This window comes from Corythoichthys intestinalis, unplaced genomic scaffold (genome assembly GCF_030265065.1).
Source record: "Corythoichthys intestinalis isolate RoL2023-P3 unplaced genomic scaffold, ASM3026506v1 HiC_scaffold_23, whole genome shotgun sequence".
NCBI classification, from domain to species: Eukaryota; Metazoa; Chordata; class Actinopteri; order Syngnathiformes; family Syngnathidae; genus Corythoichthys; species Corythoichthys intestinalis.
The window spans coordinates 7,301,214-7,324,912 of NW_026651592.1; the positions used below are offsets into that span (position 1 = coordinate 7,301,214).

Genomic DNA, 23,699 nt, shown 5'->3' on the forward strand with positions numbered 1-23,699 from the left:
ATATATATATATATATATATATATTAGGGCTGTCAAACGATTAAAATTTTTAATCGAGTTAATTACAGTCTAAAAATTAATTAATCGTAATTAATCGTAATTAATCACATTTCAAACCATCTCTAAAATATGCCATATTTTTATGTAAATTATTTTTGGAATGGAAAGATAAGACACACGACGGATATATACATACAACATACTGTACATAAGTACTGTATTTGTTTATTGTAACAATAAATCCACAAATGGCATTGACATTCTTTCTGTTAAAGTGATCCACGGATAGAAAGACTTGTAGTTCTTAAACGATAAATGTTATAGTTACAAGTTATAGTAATTTTATATTAAAACCCCTCTTCATGTTTTCGTTTTAATAAAATTTGTAAAATTTTCAATCAAAAGTAGAGTTAATATAATAATAAGAAGAATAAAAATAACAATAATAAAAATAGAGTGACCAAAGTTTTACGTGTATTTTGCATAGCTATTTTGATATGGAATGCCAGTTCATTTTGCATTGTTGTTTAACTGAGTGTCAGAATAGGGCCTCATTACTATAGACTGAAGTGCTTTTCTTTTTGTGAATTTTTTTTTTTTTTTTTTGGAGAGATAGGAATATTATTTTTGTTGTGCTTTCACTAAACGATACTTACATTGGGGAGAGCAAGTATTTGATACACTGCCAATGGGTTTTCCCATTGGCAGTGTATCAAATACTTGTTCTCCCCACTGTATGTTTGTTGTGAAGGAGTTGCCAATAAACGGCGCGGTCCAAAGAGCGCCTGTGTCCACTCGCCTTTACTGTATTAAATATATCTGCACATATCTTACCCAAAATACAACAAGAAACACATAATTGCCACTAAAAGAAAGAAAACTTACCAAAATATGTGTGGAGCACAAATAGCAATTTGCGTTGCATTGTGAATACAGCATAAACGTCTCACAACTACTAATTCTCCCACGTTTTGAAGAAATAACATGAGTATGGAACGGCGCTGCCCCCAAGCGGCCGGTGGCATTCTCTTCACTCTTAATGCCCATAAACTGCCTCATTGTATAATCTATTTGAGGCAATATGCGAGATGGTCATTCACCCAAGCGCCAGCAGAGGGCGGCAAAACTCCATAACAACAAGTGAGCTTTTCACTGAACAGTCATTTAAATCTGTCTGAGCGGGACATCTGCGTTAATTGCGTCAAATATTTTAACGTGATTAATTAAAAAAATTAATTAACGCCCGTTAACGCGATAATTTTGACAGCCCTAGTATATATAAATATATATATACCTCAACTTCCGCACTTTCAAATGAGACAGCATGACGAATTCACATAAAAAACAAACAAACAAACAAAGAAACGCTTTTCACAAAAAAAAAAAAAAAAAAAAAAAAAAAAAAAAAAAAAAAAAAAAAATAAACGTCAGTATTGAAGTTGCCATGCTGTACATGGGATTACTTTACCTGCGCTCGTGGCTGTCGGGCGCCTCCTGTAGCATGGGCGTCATCTCTTCCTGCGGCGAAGGCGTTAGTGTTGCAGTGGACTGGTGGCTGTACGACACGGCGGCGGGGGAGGACGCCGTGCCGCGGACAGGAGGAGTGGGCCCCCTCTCCATCTCTTCCTCCTCCATGTCCTCTAGCTCGCCGGGCTGAAGGTACATGTGAGAGGGCGGCATGGAGCACTGCATGTCTGGGTCGCAGCTGCCAACAACAGAGAGGAAAGTGAAGGCTCATTATTTCCACATCATTTGCCCAAGACGCGCGTGTTTTTCAACATCGGAAAACATGTGGTAAATATTCATGGCATCCCTCCATCAAGGTTTGACATAGATTAAACCCCCCCTTGGGCACATCATACCCGTCATACCTTTCTTCCATTGACAGTGAGTAGTCCTCGGCGCTCCGCGTCGGAGGCGGGTTAGCAGGCGGGGGAGGCAGAAGGTCGGCCCAATTCATTGTGCTCTGTTTTGTCAGTTTGGGGGTGCGTGTTCCCTTCTTTTGACCCTGGCTGCCTGCTCGACAAAACACGAAAAAGCAGTTTCAATAAAAGCTGCATGCGGCAATAAAAGATTGTTTGTACCGCCTATTCCATGGCAAATTGTTGTCTGTCTCACAGATTTGCGGTTAGGGATTTGAATCTGGTCTTTCAGGTTGACCCCTTTATTGACTCTAAATTGTCCGAAAGTGTGAATATGATTATAAATGTTTTGTGCCCTTCGATTTTCTGGCAACCAGTCCATTCTGTACTCAACCTATCCACCCACAACACTAAAAAAGACAAGCATTTGGATGATGGATTAAATTTGTGTCACCCATTAGTTTGCGTCTGTGAGATCTAGTTTGAGCTTTAGTTGGAGGAAATCCTTTGTAGGACTTTGCAACCCTGGAATTTACCACCAAAAAGAACATGCTAATTCAAACTAAAATGGCAAAATCCCAGTTCAAATTTATACATGAATCAGAGTGACTTTTTTTGTACGTACCGTTATGATAAGCATATTTACCCAACTTCGGTTTGATCACCAAAACACATGAAAGAGGTTCTGTTTTTTTTTTAGGGGTGTCAAACAATTAAAAATTTTAATCGAGTTAATTACAGCTTAAAAATTAATTAATCGTAATTAATCGCAATTCAAATCATCTATAAAATATGCCATATTTTTCTGTAAATTATTGTTGGAATGGAAAGATAAGACACAGGATGGATATATACATTCAACATACGGTACATAAGTAATGTATTTGTTTATTATAACAATAAATCAACAAGATGGCATTAAAATTATTAACATTCTGTTAAAGCGATCCATGGATAGAAAGACTTGTAGTTCTTAAAAGATAAATGTTGTACAAGTTATAGAAAGTTAATATAAAAACCCCTCTTAATGTTTTCGTTTTAATAAAATTTGTAAAATTTTCAATCAAAAAATAAACTAATAGCTCGCCATTGTTGACGTCGCCGAGCGGGACGTCACATGGGCTCCCTGCCGTTGCCATTGAGTGCTTTTCTTTTTCTGAACATTATTTTTTTGAGAGATAGGAATATTTTTTTTGTTGTGCTTTCACTAAATGATACTGTAGCGACGTAACTGTTCCGCCCAAATGCATGATGGTAAGTTGGGCAACCATGACTGTCAGTGGTGGCTGCAAATAGTATATGTTCTGGTTTCTTTTTTTTTTTTGTGCATTTTAATTAATTTGCTTTAAGTCTTTTCTGTTACAAACAAAACAATGTTAACGAAGTTATTATTTGTTTATTATAACAATAAATCAACAAGATGGCATTAACACTATTAACATTCTGTTAAAGCGATCCATGGATTGAAAGACTTGTAGTTCTTAAAACATAAATGTTAGTACAAGTTATAGACATTTTATATTAAAACCCCTCTTAATGTTTTCGTTTTAATAAAATTTGTAACATTTTCAATCAAAAAATAAACTAGTAGCCCGCCAATGTTGATGTCAATAATTACACAACGGTCATGGGTGCTTAAGCCCATAAAATCAGTCGCACCCAAGCGCCAGCAGAGGGTGACAAAACTCCAAAAAACACAAGTAAAAAGTCGGCATTGCACTGTGCTGTCATTTTAATCTGTTTACAGAGCGGGGCATGTGCGTTAATTGCATCAAATATTTTAACGTGATTAATTAAAAAAATTAATTACCGCCCGTTAACGTGATAATTTTGACAGCCCTAGTTTTTTTTCATAACTTTGCATGGATCTTGCACCATTTTTTAAGGGCGAATCTTCATAATGATCATAAAAATTAGATATTTGCTATTTAGAATCACCTATCTTTAAGCTGCAACTTTCGAAATGGTTGTTTCAAACTTATATAGACGACACCCCTTGAAATTTTAACATGTCATCGCAATTTTTATTTTTCTGCTCCTAACGATAAGCTTTTCCACCCAATTTCATGTTGAAAGAAAAATATGACGGGTGCTAATTTGCCCCCCTAATTTTCCAGAGAGCTCTATTAAGTCAGTTTTGGGGGCAGCATTACCAAGGAATTTACTCATCATAATAGACATGTGTTTGCCCTAAATTGCTGTGATTCTTGGCATCTTCAAACCCCCAAAAGGTTATTCATTCATTTGGAAAAGAATAATAAACACAGGTCCACCGCCTCACGCTCAATTCTGAATGATTGACAGATGACTAACAGAGCGTGAATTGACCGCAGAATAAATGCATAAATACTGCTCAGACTTTGTTTGTATGCATCCACATGCCTCTCAGGCCTTCAGTAATGGGAAGTGCAATAAAGGCGGCGTTATCCCCGCAGCGTTAAAAAAAAAAAAAATGCTTCGAAAAAAGCAGCCAATTAATACCTAGAGTGTGAACCAATGAGCTGTGAGGCCTAATGACTACAACTTGAAATGTGATATCTGAATGGATATGTAACATTAAGCGTGGCAGCCTTGCATGGCGTCTCTCTAGTGTGATAACATTTGTCCTTGTCCAGAAGACAGCATAGATCCCGACAGAATTAAGTGGTATTTTCACAATTAAAGCAAAGGCAATAAGGGGAAACAGAAGTTAAAGAAATGCAAATGGCACAATGATTCACAAAAAAGAAATCAGATAGGACCATAAACTACTCTATGAAGGAAGATTTGTTTATGGCTTGATATTCATGATTTCAATTAAAAAGCAAGGCCTTGTAATCAAATAACTGTATTACAATCAGGCACACTAACCTTACCCTGTCCTATCCTAGTCCTTCCTGTCATCCCTATTCCTGTCCTATTGATCACCCCTTCCTCAAACAGTATCTCTCAGTAAAATCAATGTTTGACGACTTTGTAATGCATTCATTACAATTGCATTACAAACGCATAATTGACGACAATGTAATGCAGTCATTATGCTAGCATATTCAATCGGGAAAAAAACACAAAAACATTCAACCGTAATTTTCGCACTATAAGGAGCACCTGACTATAAGCCGCCACCCACCAAATTTGGCACCAAAACGGCATTTGTTCATAGATAAGCCGCACTGGACTATAACACCAAAAGAAACCACCATGAAGTTTTGAACCAATTGGCTGCAAAGCTTCAATGCTTCAAGAAGTGTCATTTGGCCAACACTGCTCCCGTGCGGCAGACAGTCAACCTCTACTGCCATCTGCTGTCAACACTGTTGTTGTCCAACATGCCTCCTAGCATGCATTGCAGCGCTAGATATGTAAATAACAATCAAAATTCATGTTCCGTGCTAAATATTTCTTCAGTTACTGTTGTAGTTGTTTCATTAATTCCTAGTTATGGTATTTGGTAACACTTTATTTGACAGTGGTGCCATAAGACTGCCATTAGACAATAACAATTATGACATGACACTGTCATGAGCATTGAATGCTTATAACAAATGTCATTTAGTGTTATCTGGTGAATTATATCCCTTTTGAATGGATGTAAAAGATCAAAGCTGGACATAAATGGCGTTAGTGACATAATTTGCCAGATGACACTTAATAACATCGGTCATAAGCATTCAGTAATGACCATGATAGTGTAATGTCATAGTTATGAATGTCTTATGACAGTCTTATGACGCCGTTGTCATATAAAGTGTTACCTCTCACCCCAAATAAATCAATAAATAAGTCGCACTGGACTATAAGCCGCAAAATGAAGGAAAAAAGTAGCGACTTATAGTCCGATAAATACGATAATTATCCCCAAATAGACGACAAAATCACTACTCTAATTGATTTCTGAATACCAATGATCAAAGTTAAATTTAATTTATATTTGATAAAAAAATATTAGTACATGCTGAAAGGTTAGCAACATCTTACCAGAGGTGCTGCTGCTACCTCGGTCTGAGCTGTTGTAGGAACCTCCAGTGTGGGTGTCGTGGCTGTGATTGTAGGGTATGGTGGCGGGCATCATGGAGGTGTCACCCCCTCTGTAGCGATCTAATTGGCAATGGGCGAGGGGACAGAAAAATTACTTGAGGGTTTGAGGAAAAACAACATTGCATCAGACTTTCCACAGGATTTTAGAGAGGGAATGAAGTTCTTTTGCATTCCATAAAGGCTGGATTTATGCTACATGTTTAAAAGGACAATTATTAGCACCTCAGGCACAGTTATTATCAGAGGTGAGTAGAGAAGCCAAAAAGTAACAGTAGCATTACTTCAAAATAATATTACGCTAGTAAAAGTAGTCATCCAAAAACTTTACTCACGTACAAGTAAAAAAAAAAGTATTTGGTGAAAAGAATACTCAAGCAATCACTAACATTGTAACTGTTCACAATGTTTTATGATTTTTTTAAATATATTTTTTTTCTCAGCACAAAGTTATCTATATGACCTGTCATTATTATATTGTACTATAACCTATTACATAAAATGAAGCAAAATGAATACAAAAAATAAAAATCATTGAATTCTGAAGAGAGGAAAAAATACGTACAGAAATAAAACATAAAGAGCATGAGTGCTATGCGAAATCTGCGCTTTCGAGCCATGTTGACTGCAGTGCTCAATGCCAAATACTTAATTTCTTACGGTGCTTTAAAGACGCCATGTGATTGAACAGGCCGGCGTGATCATAGAACGGCAGGCTTGAGTATGATTGGTAGAATGGCGCCATGTGATTAATGTTGTGACGTTTCATTGGCGAAACTGGTAGAGCCGCTGTTGGAAAAATTTAATGACTAGTGTATCCCAAAGTAGCGGAGTAAGAGTAGCGTTTCTTCTTCACAAATCTACTCAAGTAAAAAGTATGGCTTTGTAAAACTACTCTTAGAAATAAATTTTTTCTCAAAAAGTTACTCAAGTAAATGTAATGGCGTAAATGCAATGCGTTAATACAACCCACCTCTAGTCAGTATACGCATTTTGTAAAAGTAAATAGAAAATATTAATCAAACCAGTTTTAAATTACATAGGGGAAACTGGACAATCTCAGTGCGACCCACACCTTAAAAAAAGAATATCACTTGCAGAATCATAATTGGACACTCAGACCTGTTGTGTAAATCCAGCCATGGTAGGTTACAAAATGTTAAATCATGTTAACAGTGGTTGGTATTTGAACATGCGAATGAAAAGGAAATATAAGCTCTAAAATGTTCCTCTTCCTATTGCGAGGCAAGATAATAAAAACTAAGCAACACACGAAATAGCGTTGTATTTTCCTTGATGAGCCTTGGAGATGATCCAGAAAGTGCAACAGCAGAAGAGATGCGAGTAATTGATGAAGGGTTAGATCAGGGGGTGTCCAATTACATGCAGAAAAATTAAAAGCCAGTTTTATTTTTGTTTTATTGTACCAGACACACCAAAAGAAGTCAATCAGTTAATTTGGGCTCTATAACTAATGTACCTCTGTACCAATGCTGCTTTTTGCAGCCCTTTGAATTTTCGCCTTAGTCTTTTGGACGATAATACATATTAGTCTTAGTCATATTTTAGTCATCTCAAAATGTGTTAGTCTCTGTCTAGTTTTTGTGACAAAAACTCACAACTAATTTCGCATAGCTTTAGTCGACGTTTACTCAGAATGCTTTTGTCTTCAAAATTAGAAAATTTTGCTCCCAAAAAATAAAGGTTTCCAACTATTTCAAATGAGCGTTGACAGATGAGCAAATATTGTAGCATCTACAAATCTTATCACGTAATAATACACACTCAGCAGGAAAATAGCACATTATTTTCAATTAATTACACCCACCTGGAAGCCACGAACTGTTCGTCAAAAAAGTTGTCAGAGGGTTTAAGAGGACGCTCACTGTTAGCATTTGCCTAATGCTAACGCAAACGCTATACTAACGCAACGATTTACATCTAGTGTGTGACGATCACTCAGCACAGACCTTTAAAGGCTAAAGCAGTGCTTCTCAATTATTTTCTTTTTCGTTTCACGCCCACCCGACTCTCTGCCGCCACTGTAAATAGTATCATTTGTCTATAAAATTATTATTATTGTAAGTACACCTCTGCATAATGTTGTCCTTTTTAATATAAAAGAAAAACGTAATATAAAACAACTTACAATAATGTATAAATTCATTAAAATTGTTTTTTTTTTTGTAACAGAAAAGACAAACTAAAAGCACATCAATTTGACTTAATTAAAAATAAAATAAAATAAAATAAAAACTCACATCCAAACTGTAAAAATATACTCAGGTAATTGTTTTGACCATTTGATACGGGAAAAAAAAAATCAATAAATAATAACTCAATTCAAACTGATTTGCAAAATTAACTCATGAGGACAATATGCCAAACAATTTGACCGAAAAAAAAAAAAAATAATAGAACAAAAATGACAGTTGACAGAGGGACCGTTTTAATTTTTGCTGCAGGCAGTATCAGCTCCTTCACTATGGCATGGGGTTATTTTGCACTGAGCAACTTGGTATCCAACCTTATATGATGCTAACAGTGCTCGCTGGTTTACTTATGTAACACAAAGCAGGACGATTGTTGGCAATATTCAGCACGCTTTCGCTGGAAAAAAAAAATCAAGTGGCTTATCAATGTGATTGGGGTATAATGTCTTTAAGTCACGTCTTAATTGATTTGGCTTCCTGCTGTCTGCTGCAAACATTTTTAGACACAGTTAACAGACTGGTCTTTCCTCATCTCCCACTGTATTAAAAGTCAAGGCCAAACACTACATACGCTTCATGATATTTCCTCGTCTTAGCTCTTTATATATCCAGTGATCTTAGCAGTGTGCTCTTTGGTTCAAAAGTCCGCACACTCTGAAAATGACAGCGCCACTGCCACACACTGAGTGGATGTGCAATTACACTTTATTCTAGTACGGCAAAAAAACATGTTCCCCGAGGTCACAATGGCGCCACCCTGTGGGGTCCCGCCCCACTATTTAAGAAGTATTGGGCTAAAGCAGCATTGCATATTTCAAATCTTACCGTGTGTGCGAGAGGACACTGCACTGGTGAGTGATGGGGGCGCAGCACGTCACATGAGTGACACAACCAGACACTGGTACGATGCAGGCTAGCTACCGTATTTTTTGGACTATACGTCGTACGACTATACGCCTGAGTATAAGTCGCACCAGCCAAAAAATGCGTAAAAGAAAAGGAAAAAAAACATATAAGTCGCACCGGAATATTAGTCACATTTTTAGGGGGAAATTTGATGGAATCCAGCACCAAGAACAGACATGTCATCTTGAAAGGCAATTTAAAATACAATAGAGAACAACAGGCTGACGCTAGAAATTAGATCGGGCCTAAAAAATCCAGCCCGACCCGACCGGCCCGTGGTTATTAAAGCCGGACGGGGCCCGAGCCCGATCAATTAACTTGATTTGCTTGCCCGAGTCCAAAAAACTCCGAAATTGTATATTTTATTTGTAGGCACGGGCCAGAAACCCCCCCCACGAAATTGTATGTTTCATTTGTGAGGACTCAGGAGAAGGAGGAAATGCGGGGATGCGATGCGTGGTTGCGTTTTGTGGTATCACGTTTGTGATGATGCCGGTGCACATATGAATAAGGATAACAAATTAAAGCCTGTCTTTTGTAACAAATTCTCCCAGTTAAACAATACTGTAAGATGGACATTCAATGAACATTTACATCTTTTATATTTGCGTGTCTGTTCTAACAGGCGGATAGTGGATTTGACATTTATTTTAATCTCCTCGATTTGGCAGAAAAAAACGAAAAGGTTTTCTCAATGTTTAAATAGTCTACATATTTTTATGATCATTATAAATGCATTTACGCAACGAAATAACACTGGAAAAGTTTGTTAAATATATTTCTCGTATGAGACTAAAGCGCCACATTCGTTTACATTCAGTGAAGCCAACACCAATTTCCATATAGCGATTTTAATCCTTTCCATATACCACTCCTATCGCAGTTGTTTGCTTTTCAATTCCCCTGTCTTTAGTTTGCTTTCACTCCTCTGCTGCTCCATATCGAAAGGAAATACCAGGATGCTCGCGGAGGGCGCCATGAGAGCGGTAGGGGAAGATTGAAAAGAGAGCGGGGTCACTGCGTTCACGTGCGCAGACATGCACAGCGCCTCCTCTGTTGTATCCAAACTATTTATTTTTATTTAACATCCATACATCTTTTTAGTATAGATATATGAATATATATTTATTTTTTAAAAAAGTTAGCGAGCGACAAGTCGGCTTGACCAGACCGTAAAAAATCAGACACAAGTCTATGAGTATGAGACGCACCCTCTGCCAAACTATGAAAAAAACTGCGACTTAAGGCCGAGTTATACTTCCGCGTCAGACCTACGCCGTCAAGAAAGAACCGAGTTACGACCCTACGCCGTAGCCTGACGCGCGCCTCTCGAATTTTCTAACCCTCGCGTCGCATAGACGTGTATGACGTGGCGAAAACAGACTTTGATTGGTCCGCTCAGACTGTTGTTTCCGGTTTAGCGTGAAATCACCGCCATTGTAGAATAGAATCAAACATTATTTTCTACACGCAAAAATGGACCAAGCCGACGGGAGTATCATCGAAGAGCAAGACGTTATTGTGATTGCCAAATGGCGAAGTCGGCGATTGAAAAAAAAAAAAAAATGGAAGAACCACCGAGACGTGTGTGTTCGGAATCGAGTGGCCACACGAAGCGGTGACCCAGTTGGCCAAAAACTGCCAACTTTTTATCACTTTATGTCGTATTTTTGGTTGGTGCACTTCATCATTTATTGTGTACATATGTTTGCTGTGAGTCTGACTTATTTACGTGTCACACTTCAAGTATATGAAGAATAAACACAGATTTGGTGTCAAAAGAGTTGTTTTGATCTTTAATTTTCAATAACAGACAGTTCACACACAATATATCATCACTGATTGAGAGTGCCTCGGTGCTTTATATGATAACGTTAAAATCAAGGCTCCCAACACAGTTTGGGAAGTTCCATAGACGCCAGAAATCTGCTATGGCTTCCCACTGGCTGGTTGTAGGACACGGCAAACAAATCGGGCTGGAGGGCTTTGCAGACCTTGAACGCAGTGCTCGACGCCAGTTTGAAGCTAGCCGCCACAGCTAGCTCTCTCCACCCGAGTCTAAAACTCTCTGTGCGGCATCAAAAGTCGGCCAGACCGCCTCGAAACCGTCTTCTGCGTCGCCTGCCCCTCAACATTTGGATGTTCAATATTTATTCAGTGTTGATGAGCAGAATATTTACTTTAAAGAGTTCCATCTTGCATTGTTTATTTTTTCTCCGACTAGCGGAAGTCAACAAGCATGCCCCAAAACCGTACCAACATAACGCCACATCCCTCTAGTGCAGACATGTCCAAAGTCAGGCCCGGGGGCCAAATGTGGCCCGTGGACAAATTTTATCCGGCCCCCAGCCTCTGTCATAAGATCAATAACATCTGGCTCGCACACAGACTTAATAAATTGGTCAGCAGCTCTGCAACCAGCATGTGAAGTAGCTTACACACTAAATGCTGCTCCTCATTTACCCACTAAAAGGCAGCAGCACTCTAAGCAACATTACCCCGTGTGACCCTTTACTCTCAGTTTTCTAAAATGGCAACAATCAACAAAAAACTTACTTGCTCCTACTGCTGAGCTGTGCAGTCGCACACAATTGAGCTCCTGAAGGGCACGCAAATTGACAATATGTGAAATTTCCATGGCAATCAATGACTTTTCAACGAAATGCGTAAAACTATGACTGGACTGATACACAATATGCTGTTTGTGCGATGGGGGACGGGTTTCCGATAAGCATTTGCTTTTCCCGTCTCCCTTGTCAACAGTAGAACGCACACACATCACAGATAAGATGTTCTCACAGCAAAGGATGATTAAATGCCAGGGTCAGAGAATAAGACATAACACTTCCAAATGAATCGGACATCTAAGGGAGGGGGGGTGTTGCAATATTTGTAAAAAATGAGTTTAAGTTTGATGTCCAACATGACATGTCAACTGCTATTGAAGATTTAATGGAATGTATCACAAGTGAATTAAGTATCCCAAACTGCCAAAGCATTACCATTTGCTGTGTCTATCGTGCACCTGACTCAAACGTACAGCTTTTTACTCAGCATATGGAAAAGATATGGTTTAAAACGAATAACAAGCATGTGTTTTGCTGTGGGGACACAAATCTGGATATCAGAGAACATTCCCTCTGTAGCTACTCATATCCTTCTAAAATCCATGTTCTTGGAACCAATACTGACAACTGAGGTAAAGAGTCTAATTATGCAGTGCGACAACAAAGATTAAAAGGACAACTGAAACGGAGAACAAATTTAAAAAAATACAGAAATAAACTTAACTCCATCCTACGTGCTTGTAAAAAACAATACTATTGCAATTTACTGGAAGACAACAAAAACAACACTTGCAAATTATGGAAAATTCTAAACGGGATGATAAAAAGAAATAGGGAGTAAGGGAAATCTTACCCTGAGTGATGACAATGACAATAAATTCAATTCAATTCAAAAAAAAAAAAAAAAGAAATTTGACTGCGACGGCCGACGCTTCAAGTATAGGTAGAAATTGGACTATTTCATCTCTAAAATATGCAACTGTGTCTGCCTCATTTGCAAAGAGACAGTCGCTGCTTTTAAAGAGTTCAATGTGAGGCGATATTACCAAACAAGACACGCTGACATGTACAACAAGATTACAGGGAAGATACGTAGTGATAAACTGAAGCAACTTGAAACTAGTTTAATTTCACCTCAGCAGTATTTCGCAAGAGCCCGAGACTCCAAAGAGTACGCCACAAAGGCTAGTTGCGAGATTGTTGAAATTATTAATTTAAAAAAATAATAAAGCAAATGTGACACACAGAATGGCTTGCTAAAATTTGCTTAAATATATTGTTCTATGTAAAGGACGTCAGCCAAGGTCGGCCCCCCACATTTTTATCACACCAAATCTGGCCCCCTTTGCAAAAAGTTTGGACACCCCTGCTCTAGTGGCTTGGCGGTGAAATACAGAGCAACGCGTTCCCTCACCGCAGAACTATCGAATGTCGAATGACGCCGTTGTCGCTACGCCGTCAACGCAACGCGGGAGTATAACTCAGGCTTTACTGTATAGTCCGAAAAATACAGTACAAATAAAATTGTCACACATTGTGAACATGTGAAGGAAATTATTGCGCATGTTCGTTTCGTCTAGCCTTGTCAGAGGAAAACTGTCGTTACGCTCGTTATGTTTTAGTCTCCCAAAACACGTTTTTAGCTTGTTATCTTCTCATCATCGTCATGAAAAAAGTATTCGTTGTAGTCCTCGTTGTCGAAAACAACACTGCTCTGTCACTGATCAAACATTGGACACCCCTAGGTTAGAGATTAATGTCTCACACAAACACACGCACGCACACCCATACAAATAGGTGAAAGGGAAAAATGGCAGCGTCTAAATGAGTTGAAGATGGACTTCCACATTGGAAAAGATTGAAGAAGAAGAAGGAGGAGGTTGCGTTGGATGGCGATGATAAAGGCTTTTGGAACCACCGGGCTGCTCGAGTGACGGGGACCGTCCTCACACTCACCCTTGTTGAGCTTGTTTTGCTCCATGATGCTGTACTGCATTTCCTGTTTGGGCTGCAAGATGCCGCCAGCGGGCTTCCAACAGTGTTTGTCATTCAGCTCCCCTCCAACAACTCCTCCTCCACCCGCAGTCCCTCTCTCGTTATTGCTCATGATGGACGACTGGATGAGCTGCGTGGTGGCGTATGGTGTGGGCTGGCCGCCGGTACCCACGAAGCGGCCGTCCTTTAGGTTTGGGCTGTTGAAGGTCTTCATCTCGTTGATCTTATTGGACAGGTCCACATCGCCGTACATCCCTGGTTCGGGCACCAGGAGGCCGCTTTGCTTATTGTCCATCTGGCTGTTGTAATTGGCGATGCAGTCGGCTGGAGGACACGGGGATGGTTACTGAAGCTGCCTGCCATTTGCTAAACAATTTTTAAATGCTGGGGCCGTTTATGGGAGAGGAGAAGCAGCGTTTGTATAATTATACATTTTATATGGTGAATTCTTAAGCAAGCCGCTTAGTGTCACACAAACACACAGGTGCCATGCAAAGGTCAGTTAAAAATTAATTATTCTTAAAAATGAAGAAATCATATATTTGGCTGTATTATATGCCTTGACACTATGTCTACCAGAATAACATCTTGAGTCCTTTCTCCCTCTTTTCTGGTATGTCTCTCATTGTATTTCCCTCCCACAAACATGTCAACTTCTGCCTGGGAGAAATCAAACACAGCCTCCTGCTCTTAATCCTAATATTTCCTTTGTGTGGGTCGCTTTTGTAGAGAGAGAGGCACACACAGTAGAGAAACCTCTCGGGGGAGCTAACCCAGATATCGCACTTTAGTTCCACTGGCAGCTCCCACCTTTGTCTTATCTGTGTACTCTTATTTTTTGTGGTGTTGGTAGTGTGTTGTTTTTGTGCTTTGCTTACCAGGTCGGCTGTACGTCGCCAGGTTGCTGTCGCTATTGCCGTTACCGGCGGCGCAGCAGTTGATGCTGCAGTTGTTGTGGTTGGAGCACGAGTTGGGCCAAGTGTCAGCCAGCCAGGGCTGCGTGGCAGACTCGCCCATGTTGAGGAGGCCTGGCCTGCAAGCAAAAAGAAAAAAAACCCCAAAATATTCAGATATCAGTTCAACATCAATGATAGTTTCATTATCTTTTGTCGTTTTATATTCTGGTTAGATACACAATGTGTTTTATTTGTTTCACATTTAGCTCCACCTTAAATTTCAAATGAATTTCGCTTATACTACCCCTAGCAAAAAGTATGGAATCACCAGTCTCGGACAAGCACTCACTCAGACATTTTATCATGTAGAACAAACTCAGATAAAAAGCTTGAAAAAATAATGAATTAGTTCAAAAGTGCAACTCCTTGGCATTCAGAATCACTAAAAGAAATGAATAAAAAAACATTGTGTTGGTCAGTAAATGTTACTTTTAGAGAGCAAGTGCAGGGAAATACATATACAATTGCTCCATTCTGTAGAAAAAAATATGGAATCACTCCATTTTGAGTAGAAAATACAGCCACACCTAGTCAATTTCCTTTCCTTAAATGGGCGCCTGCCTCAGATTAGATCTGCTCGTTAGTCAGCAGTTAAAAACAGTGCAGTTATCACACCTTGGAGGGTTCCTGGAACAAGTGGATTCACAAAAAATCATGGCTCCAACAAGAGGGATGTCTCGAGACCAAAGAGAAGGATTATCAAACTTCTTGAAGAAGGTAACGCTACACGTATGGTTGCCATAAATGTCGGCGGTTCACAGTCAGCTGGACCAAGTACAAACAGTATGGCAAAGTTGTTAAAGTTAAGCGTACTGGTAGACCGAGGAGGACATCCAAACGTCATGACAAACAACTAAAGGCCATAATTCTTAAAAACAGAATATGTACAACAAGACAAGTGAAGAAGAAATAGGAGGAAGCAGGAGTCAAGGTATGTGACAGAACTGTGCAAAATCGCCTAAAGTAAATGGGATTTTCATACAGGAAAGCTAAAAGGAAACCATCATTGACACTTAAACAGAAAATAACAAGACTGAAATGGGCTAAGAAGAGGCAATCATGGACTGTGAATGACTGGATAAAGGTTATTTTCAGTGATGAGTCAAGAATCTGCATTGGACAAGGTGATGATGCTGGAACTTTTGTTTGGTGCCATTCCGATGAGATTTACAAAGATGCCTGCATGAAGAAAACAACAAAATTCCCTCAGTCCTTGATGATATTGTGCTGCGTGTCAGGCAAAGGCACTGGGGAGATGGCTGTGGTTAAATCTTCAATAAATGCACAAGTTTACATTGAAAATTTAGGCAGCTTTCTTATCCTTTCAATTGAAAATATGTTTGTCATTTTCCAAGATGACAATGCATCATGCCACAGAGCTAAAACTGTTAAAGCATCCCTTGGAGAATGACCTGCAAATAGCCCAGATTTCAACCCTATTGAAAACCTGTGGTGGAAATTGAAAAAAAAAAAGGTCCACAGCAAGGCTCCAACCTGCAAGGATGATCTAACAACTGCAATCAAAGAGAGTCGCACCAAATTAATGAAGATTACTGTTTGTCACTCATCAAGTCTATGCCTCAGAGACTGCAAGCTATCATAAAAGCCAGAAGTGGTGCAACTAAATACTAGAGATGTGTTTTGATTGTTATTTCTTTGTTTGTTTATCATGATTCCATATATAATTTTCCTCAGAATGGAGTGGTTCTATATTTATTTCACTGCACTTGCTCTATAAAAGTAACATTTACTACCACCATAATGTTTTTATTCATTTCTTTTTAGTGTTTCGGAATGTAAAGAGTAGCACTTTTGAACTAATTCATTATTTTTTTCAAGCTTTTTATCTGAGTTTGCTCTATATAATAAAATGTCTGAGTGAGTGCTCGTCCGAGACTGGCGATTCCATACTTTTTGCTAGTTGTTTAAGGTATTTATTTATAGTTGTATAAGGTATGTAACACAAGAAGTTCCCGGGTTACATGATTTTGACTTTACGACACCGGAGTCTGCAGTCATTTATTTAATTAATTTTTTTAGTCACGTAACAATGTCTCGTCCACCATTTTGTCGCCACTTGCGCAACAGTGTAGGATGTGTGTTTGAGGTCCATATTTTTCTCAGTGCACCTTTTTCACCATCCACCAGCATTAATGGTAAGTCCAGTATCTTCATTTTTAACTTAATTTCATTAATATGACGTATTAATTTTAGATCGTTAGTTTGAGATTTAGGGGTTTTTTAGGCATACTTAAAGGGATCCACCGATAGAAAGACTTGTAGTTCTTAAATGATTATGTTATTATGAATTAAAATAATTTGATACTAAAACCCTTCTTGATATTTTCATTTTTATACAATTTGTAAAATTAGTTTAACTAGTAGGTCGCCATTTTTGTTGACGTCGCAGGGCGGTGACGTCACTGGGTTACGTTGCCGGGCTTCCCGAGTATGACTCTAGTGACATAAACATGTCATCTATTATCCCTTTCAATTTGAACCAGTGGAGAAAATTAATGACCATGACAGCACTGTCGATATTTTACAAAAAGAGCAGCAAAAGCAAAATGAACAGGAAAGACTGGATGAGACAAGACGAGAGTAGGACGAACCCGGTGTTCTGCCAAAATGTGCTACACCGAAGAAACATCCTGCAGGAGGCGAATTTGACACCCAAAGTACTACCGTGCGCTTTCAGCTTGTTTTGTTTAGATGCATACAGACAAAACATACTAATGATGCCTTAAGAAAATACTTAGACATAGTGATATAAAATAAGGGTGGTTTAAATACGCTACGTGACTAATGTGGTCAACAGAACAACAATCTGCTTTAAAGCTACAACAAGAAAACACAATGCTTAAAGGTACTAGACGGAAACACATGCAAAAAGTATTTTAAGGCAATGAAAAGGTAATAAAAGACTCAATAAAAACAAAAATAGTAAGTACTCGCCGCTTTTAACCGATGTGCGCATGTGTTGGACATCTCGCCGCGTAGAAGGAATTGCAGAATACCAGTATTGTTCGTCTAGTGACAGTGACAAACTACGTCATCACCCCAGCGTCCATTGCGCGCATAAAACATGGCGCCCTCCGTAGGTCAAAACACGTACTAAATATTACACATTTTTAAATCATTGGCAGTATTTTACATGTTTCTGACAACATGTTTTAGTAAAAGAGAACTATTGTGGCTTATTAGAGCCTACAACTTTTAAGTCCGAGGTTTCCTTAAAGGGTTAATTCCAATTTACGTGGAAATTCGGGTTACGTCGCCAGCCTAAGAACGGAACTCGTCCGTAAACTGGGGGCTTACTGTATTTTATCAGTAGAAAAAAGTAAGCTCTGAATTGGAAAAAAACTCAATTTACCACTGCATTACCATGTATAATAGTGTTAGCAGAAATCAAAATGGTAGCATTGCAAATTTTGAAGAAATATCACATACGTGAAGTCACAAATCAACAAATTATTATCAGCTACTTTCATATAAAAGAGAGGAGCTGATTGGAAAGTAACTTCTTCTCTGTACTTCTAAAATATAGTCTGCACAGAATTGGTTAATGTAACAGGACACAATGGCATTAATGTGAAAGAAGTGCAGAAACATCATATTTGAAAGAGAAGATTATGTGCAGTTTTCATCCAGCAGCTGAGAAGAGGGAAACTACAAATCCGGCTTTAGTACTTTTTGCCTTTTGGACACACACACACATACAGACACAGCACAAAAATCCCAGCTAAACAGATGGTGTCTGCTCAACTCGCCTAAAGCTTGACAACACTTTCTCTGAGCCCACGTGAGCATTAGCAGACCGCCTGGATTAGACAAACAGATAAAACTCCCTTGCAGTATTGCTAAATGTAACATCCCAAACTGCCCGTGAACCCTGAATGCACCTCACTTGCTCACTCGCATTCCAAAATATCTCGAACGTCAAATACATATGGCGGAAAACACAAACAAGACTGAAAAAGCAGTTTCTGCTCTTGCACTCCTCTTTAAAATAAATAGCTGTATTTTAGGCCAAAAGAACTGTTGTGTTCGATAGACCAATATGTCTATATGCTGCCATAGCAGATTCATGGTGCATTAAGCCCCCGAACTATTTTCAATTTGTCCCTTTTACCCTGGAAACCCCTGTTTACAGATGTCGCGCAACCGCTTTTGTTTCAACCCAGCCATAAAAAGAAGGTAAGTAATTATATTTATTAATCAAAATGTCTGTCATTTTTAGCTTAGAATCATTAATTGCTGTCTAATATTTTGTTTTGAAAAAAAAAAAAAAAAAACTTTAAAATTTTTTTCACTCGCATATTTTAAACTTTTAAACAATGAAAAAAATGGCGTCTGTAAAAAAGTCACGAATATCTACCTCATAACTATCGATTAACTGTATTTTTTGTTACTGTCGCATTTCCCCCAATATGTTAGATGATAAATAATGGATCCAAACAAAGAAAAATTGAAAAAAAAAAAAACCTTTAAAAGGGTAAATATATGAAAAAGAACATCTCAACCACTCCTTGATGTCTGCGATTTCTGCATCGCGACCGTTGTTATATTACCATGTTTCACCCATAAAATCCCCCCCAAATCCGGCTGTGGCTATTCACATCTGTGTCTTGACACTCAATGATACATGCTACACGGACATTTTTGGTCGAAACAAGGTAAGTACGCGATAATATCTCGTTAAAATCATGGCATCTTTAATTCTGCTCTCGCATGCTCTCGCCTCCAGTTAGGGCTTTGCTGTTTAAATTTTTTTTTTTTTTTTAATGCCCTCCTGTTCAAAAAATTTCTTCCCCCAGAAAATAGAGATTTTAAGCTTTCCAACGATGTATCACATTTGCATATAGGACTATTTTGAAATTTGGTCAAATTGGGGGTCTCAGGACAGAACTTCCAAGTCATCTGAGTGTTTTCTGCCATATACATAAATATGCTCCTTTTCTAGCACACTTTGGATTACTAAACACATGTCCAACATGAAATGAATGAGCTATGTATTAACTGTTCAGGGGAGCCTTAAAATATTTTAGTTACGTTTATCTTAAAGGTCCTACTTAGCATAGGGTGACCAAACGTCCTCTTTTGCCCGGACAAGTCCTACTTTCACGCAGTATCCTCGTTGTCCGGGCGGGTTTTATAAATTCATAAAAATGTCCGGTTTTTATGATTTTTTTTTACGGGACCATCTTGAAGAGAATTTCTCCGGCCGCTAGGGGGCAGCGCTTGCCTGCGTTGACGTTGCTCCTACTAGTAGGGGCGGGAGAAGGAGTAGATCTTCCTCTTCTTTTTTGTTGGCAGTTCACCCTTTGTTTCATGGAGAATTACCACCATCTACTGACGGATTGGCGAGAGCTCAGACTACAGTAAGGAGTTCAATAAGAAGTTCTAAAAAACGCGGCTCCATACACCTTTCTGTAAGTTTCTCCTGTTAATGTCGATCACGTATCTTCTGTTGTACATAGGGTTATATGTGTACACAGAGAAGCAGTATATTGTATGAGTCTTGTAATTGTTCTGCGTTAGTCAGTGGTTGAATGCTAGTATAGCTAAATAGCTGTGTTGCTTATGAGTTTTTTTTTTTTTTACGATAAATACGTATATAATGGCAACTGTTGACTTCTGTCGGAGATTTGTACTGGTGTAATCTGTAAAATTCCGTTTGTTGTCGCATCTTTGCGCTGCCGATGGTAGTAAACTTTTATAGCAAAGTCTGATTTTTTGATTATGGGCAATGTAGTTTTGAATTTGAACTGCTGCGTTTGGAAACATGCTGGTTGAATCGCTTGTCAGTTTATTTCAGTTATTGTTTGCGTACAATTTAGAACATTATTTGAGAATAAAAATTGAGTGGGAATAACATTTTGTCATCGACAATTGTCGTGATCGTAATTTTCAAAAATGTTGAGTTGGCACATAGCCAACTGTGTGTGTGTATTAAGTGGACTATCATTTTTTTTTAATAATTCTTCTTTTTTTTTTTTTTTTTTTTTTAAGGAAGAATAAAGCCTGTTGAGTAAAAAAAAGTGGGAGATATACGCATCTTTGATTGATCTTCGAGTAAAATTCAAGTGTCTCGAGGCCGGGCCGAGTGTCCTCTTTTTTGGAAATCAAAATATGGTCACCCTAACTTAGCATGCTGTAAATTGCAGCCAAAGAGTTCAAATGAATTAAATGAATTATCCAATTTTAAATTTCGTAATAGCACCTTGACTCACAATTGCCACGACTTGCGAGTTCTGAACATTTTCCTCAAAATGTATTCATGCAGCTTTGCACAAGCCTTGACCTGCAGTGTTTTTCTAGTATAAAATGTACCATTCCACCACATAAAGGGCGTTTGCACTATACGGTATGTGTGAGTGTCCATGTTTTGCAATGATGCAACGGCGCAGCCTGGTGGTCGTGAGTTTTTCTACACATCATCTCGTTTAAGTAACTCCCCCAACCCCAGTGAACCCACTAATCATGGATCACACCATTCTGTGGCATTGCGAAGTCACAGCACGCCCTCTGTAGTTCAGATGAGGGAAGTACACACAGCTCAAACACCTCCAGCTCTTTCATTATTTTTAATAACTTATCAGTCATTATGTTGAGAAAAGATGGTGGAAAAATAAAATACAAGTCCTCAGAGCTGAAAACGGGTGACAACTGCTGACCAAATATGAATTTACATTTGGCCTGGTAAAGAATACTCTCACATAATAATCACTTTTTTGCCAACAGTTACAAAAACTCAGTAGAGCTGAAGGTGAAACTCATAATTCAAGCCATCAAGTTGTGTCATTTTCTGACAGCATTCAAATGGCAAATTCAAGCATAAGCAAGCATTGAATCTATTAAGTATTCAAACTCCCCAATATTTTCCATAATTCAGAATATTTTGGGGGGACACAAATATGCACTGTATTGTAGTAAATATTTTTTTTATTCATGACAGTATACTTTTTTCACATGTTTCTATTTTTATTTATTTTTGTATTTTATCTATGTTGTATTTTCCAGCGTTTTATTATATCTTTCCACAATATTCCACATTTTTTGACTGTTTTTTGTATTGAAATTTTCAATGATGCAACTGTATTTCTCATATTTTTGAAAAATATTTGGTCATCCTAGGGTGTCCAAACATTAGCACCAAGTACTGTAATTCTTTCACAGTATAAGCTGAAACCACCCAACTTTACAAGAAGCAAGTGAGCCAGAAAAAAAAAAAAAAACAACAAAAAACTCCAAAGATTATAGTACGTACAGTGGTATGAAAAAGTATCTGAATCTTTTGGAATTTCTCACATTTCTGCATAAAATCACCATTTTTTGTGTTCTGATCTTTGTCAAAACCACACAGATGAAAAAACAATGTCTGCAAAAACTAAAACCACCCAAACATTTATAGGTTTTCATATTTTTAATGAGGATACTATGCAAACAATGACAGGAGGGAGAAAAATAAGTAAGTGAACCATCACATTTCAAAAAATTTAGTGGCTTCCCTTTGGCAGCAATAACTTCAACCAGACGCTTCCTGTAGCTGCAGATCAGTCTGGCACATCGATCAGGACTAATCTTGGCTCATTCTTCTCGACAAAACTGCTGTAGTTCAGTCAGATTCCCGGGATGTCTGGTATGAATCGCTGTCTTTAGGTCATGCCAAAGCATCTTAATGGGGTTCAAATGTGGACTTTGACTTGGCCACTCCAGAACGTGTATTTTGTTGTTCTGAACCATTTTGAAGTTGATTTACTTCTGTGTATTGGATCATTGTTTTGTTGCAGCATCCATCCTCTTTTTCACTTAAATTGTCTGACAGACGGCCTCAAGTTTTCTGCAAAACATCCTGATAAACTTTTGAATTCATAGTTCCATTAATGATTGCAAGCTGTCCAGGCCCTGAGGTGGCAAAACAGCCCCAAGTCATGATGCTCCCTCCATCATGCTTCACAGTGGGAATGAGGTGTTGATGTTGGTGAGCGGTTCCCTTTTTCCTCCAGACATGACGTTGTGTGTTACTCCCAAACAATTCAACCTTGATTTCATCAGTCCACAAAGTATTTTGCCAAAACTTCTGTGGATTGTCCAAATGCATTTTTGCGAACATTAAACCAGCAACAATGTTTTTTTTCGACAGCAGGGGCTTCCTCGCATGAACACCATTCTTGGCCATAGTTTTACATATAGTTGATGTGTGCACAGAGATATTGGACTTCCAGTGATTTCTTTTAAGTTTTTAGCAGACACTCGGTTCTTTTTTTACCTCTCTGAGTATTTTGTGCTGAACTCTTGGCGTCATCTGTGGTGGACGGCCACTCCTTGGGAGAGAAGCAACAGTGCTAACTCTCTCCATTTGAAGACAACTTCTCTGACTGTCGATTGATGAACATCCAGACTTTTAGAGATGGTTTTGTATCCTTTCTCAGCTTTATAAAAATCAACACTCCTTGATCTCAGGTCTTCAGACAGTTGTTTTGGCCAAGCCATGATGCACATCAGACAATGCTTCTCATCAAGACAATTCTTACCAGGTGTGTGTTTTATTGTGGGCAGGGCAGCTTTAAACCACTCATCAGTGATTGGGCACACACTTGTCTTAAATTGTTTGCTAAAAATTGGTTTCAATTGCTGTTTAAGTCTCCTTAGGCAGATGGTTTACTTACTTATTTTTCCCCCTTATGTCATTGTTTGCATGCTATCCTCATTAAACTATGAAAACTTATAAATGTTTGGGTGGTTTTAGTTAAAGCAGACACTGTGTTTTCATCTGTGTGGTTTTGACAAAGATCAGATCAGATTGATGATTCAGATTGTGATTTTATGCAGAAATGTAAGAAATTCCAAAAGGTTCAGATACTTTTTCATACCAATGTATATTTTATCACTTAATGTTCATTGATTTTGTCTTCAATGTCCTTTTTCAAAATTTTTTACGTACATTCAGGTAGTCCCCGGGTTACGAACGAGTTCCATTCCTATGCTGGCGACGTAAACCAAATTTCCGCGTAAGTCAAGCTTAACAATTAAGTACTTCTAAAAAACCCCTGAATCTCAAAATAACTATAAAAAACATGTATTATGTGTCATTGTACCATCCTCACCATGACGCTGGACCTAAGTCCTAGCTAGACAGCGAGCTAAGCTCTGAAATGAGGATGAAAGAAATCAGTGTGGGTT

At 38.4% G+C, this 23,699-nt stretch overlaps 1 protein-coding gene across 2 annotated transcripts in view; it reads right to left on the minus strand.

Moving 5' to 3' along the window:
* Positions 1 to 23,699, minus strand: part of LOC130911162 (roundabout homolog 1-like) — a 554,903-nt gene that overhangs the window by 14,827 nt on the left and 516,377 nt on the right. For both annotated transcript variants that reach the window (XM_057828938.1, XM_057828939.1), the window contains 5 exons: positions 14,436 to 14,590; positions 13,519 to 13,881; positions 5,820 to 5,939; positions 1,872 to 2,016; positions 1,469 to 1,705 (listed from right to left, as the gene is read on the minus strand). In XM_057828938.1, the coding sequence (XP_057684921.1) occupies positions 1,469 to 1,705; positions 1,872 to 2,016; positions 5,820 to 5,939; positions 13,519 to 13,881; positions 14,436 to 14,590 (1,020 nt within the window). The remainder of the gene's footprint in view (positions 1 to 1,468; positions 1,706 to 1,871; positions 2,017 to 5,819; positions 5,940 to 13,518; positions 13,882 to 14,435; positions 14,591 to 23,699) is intronic.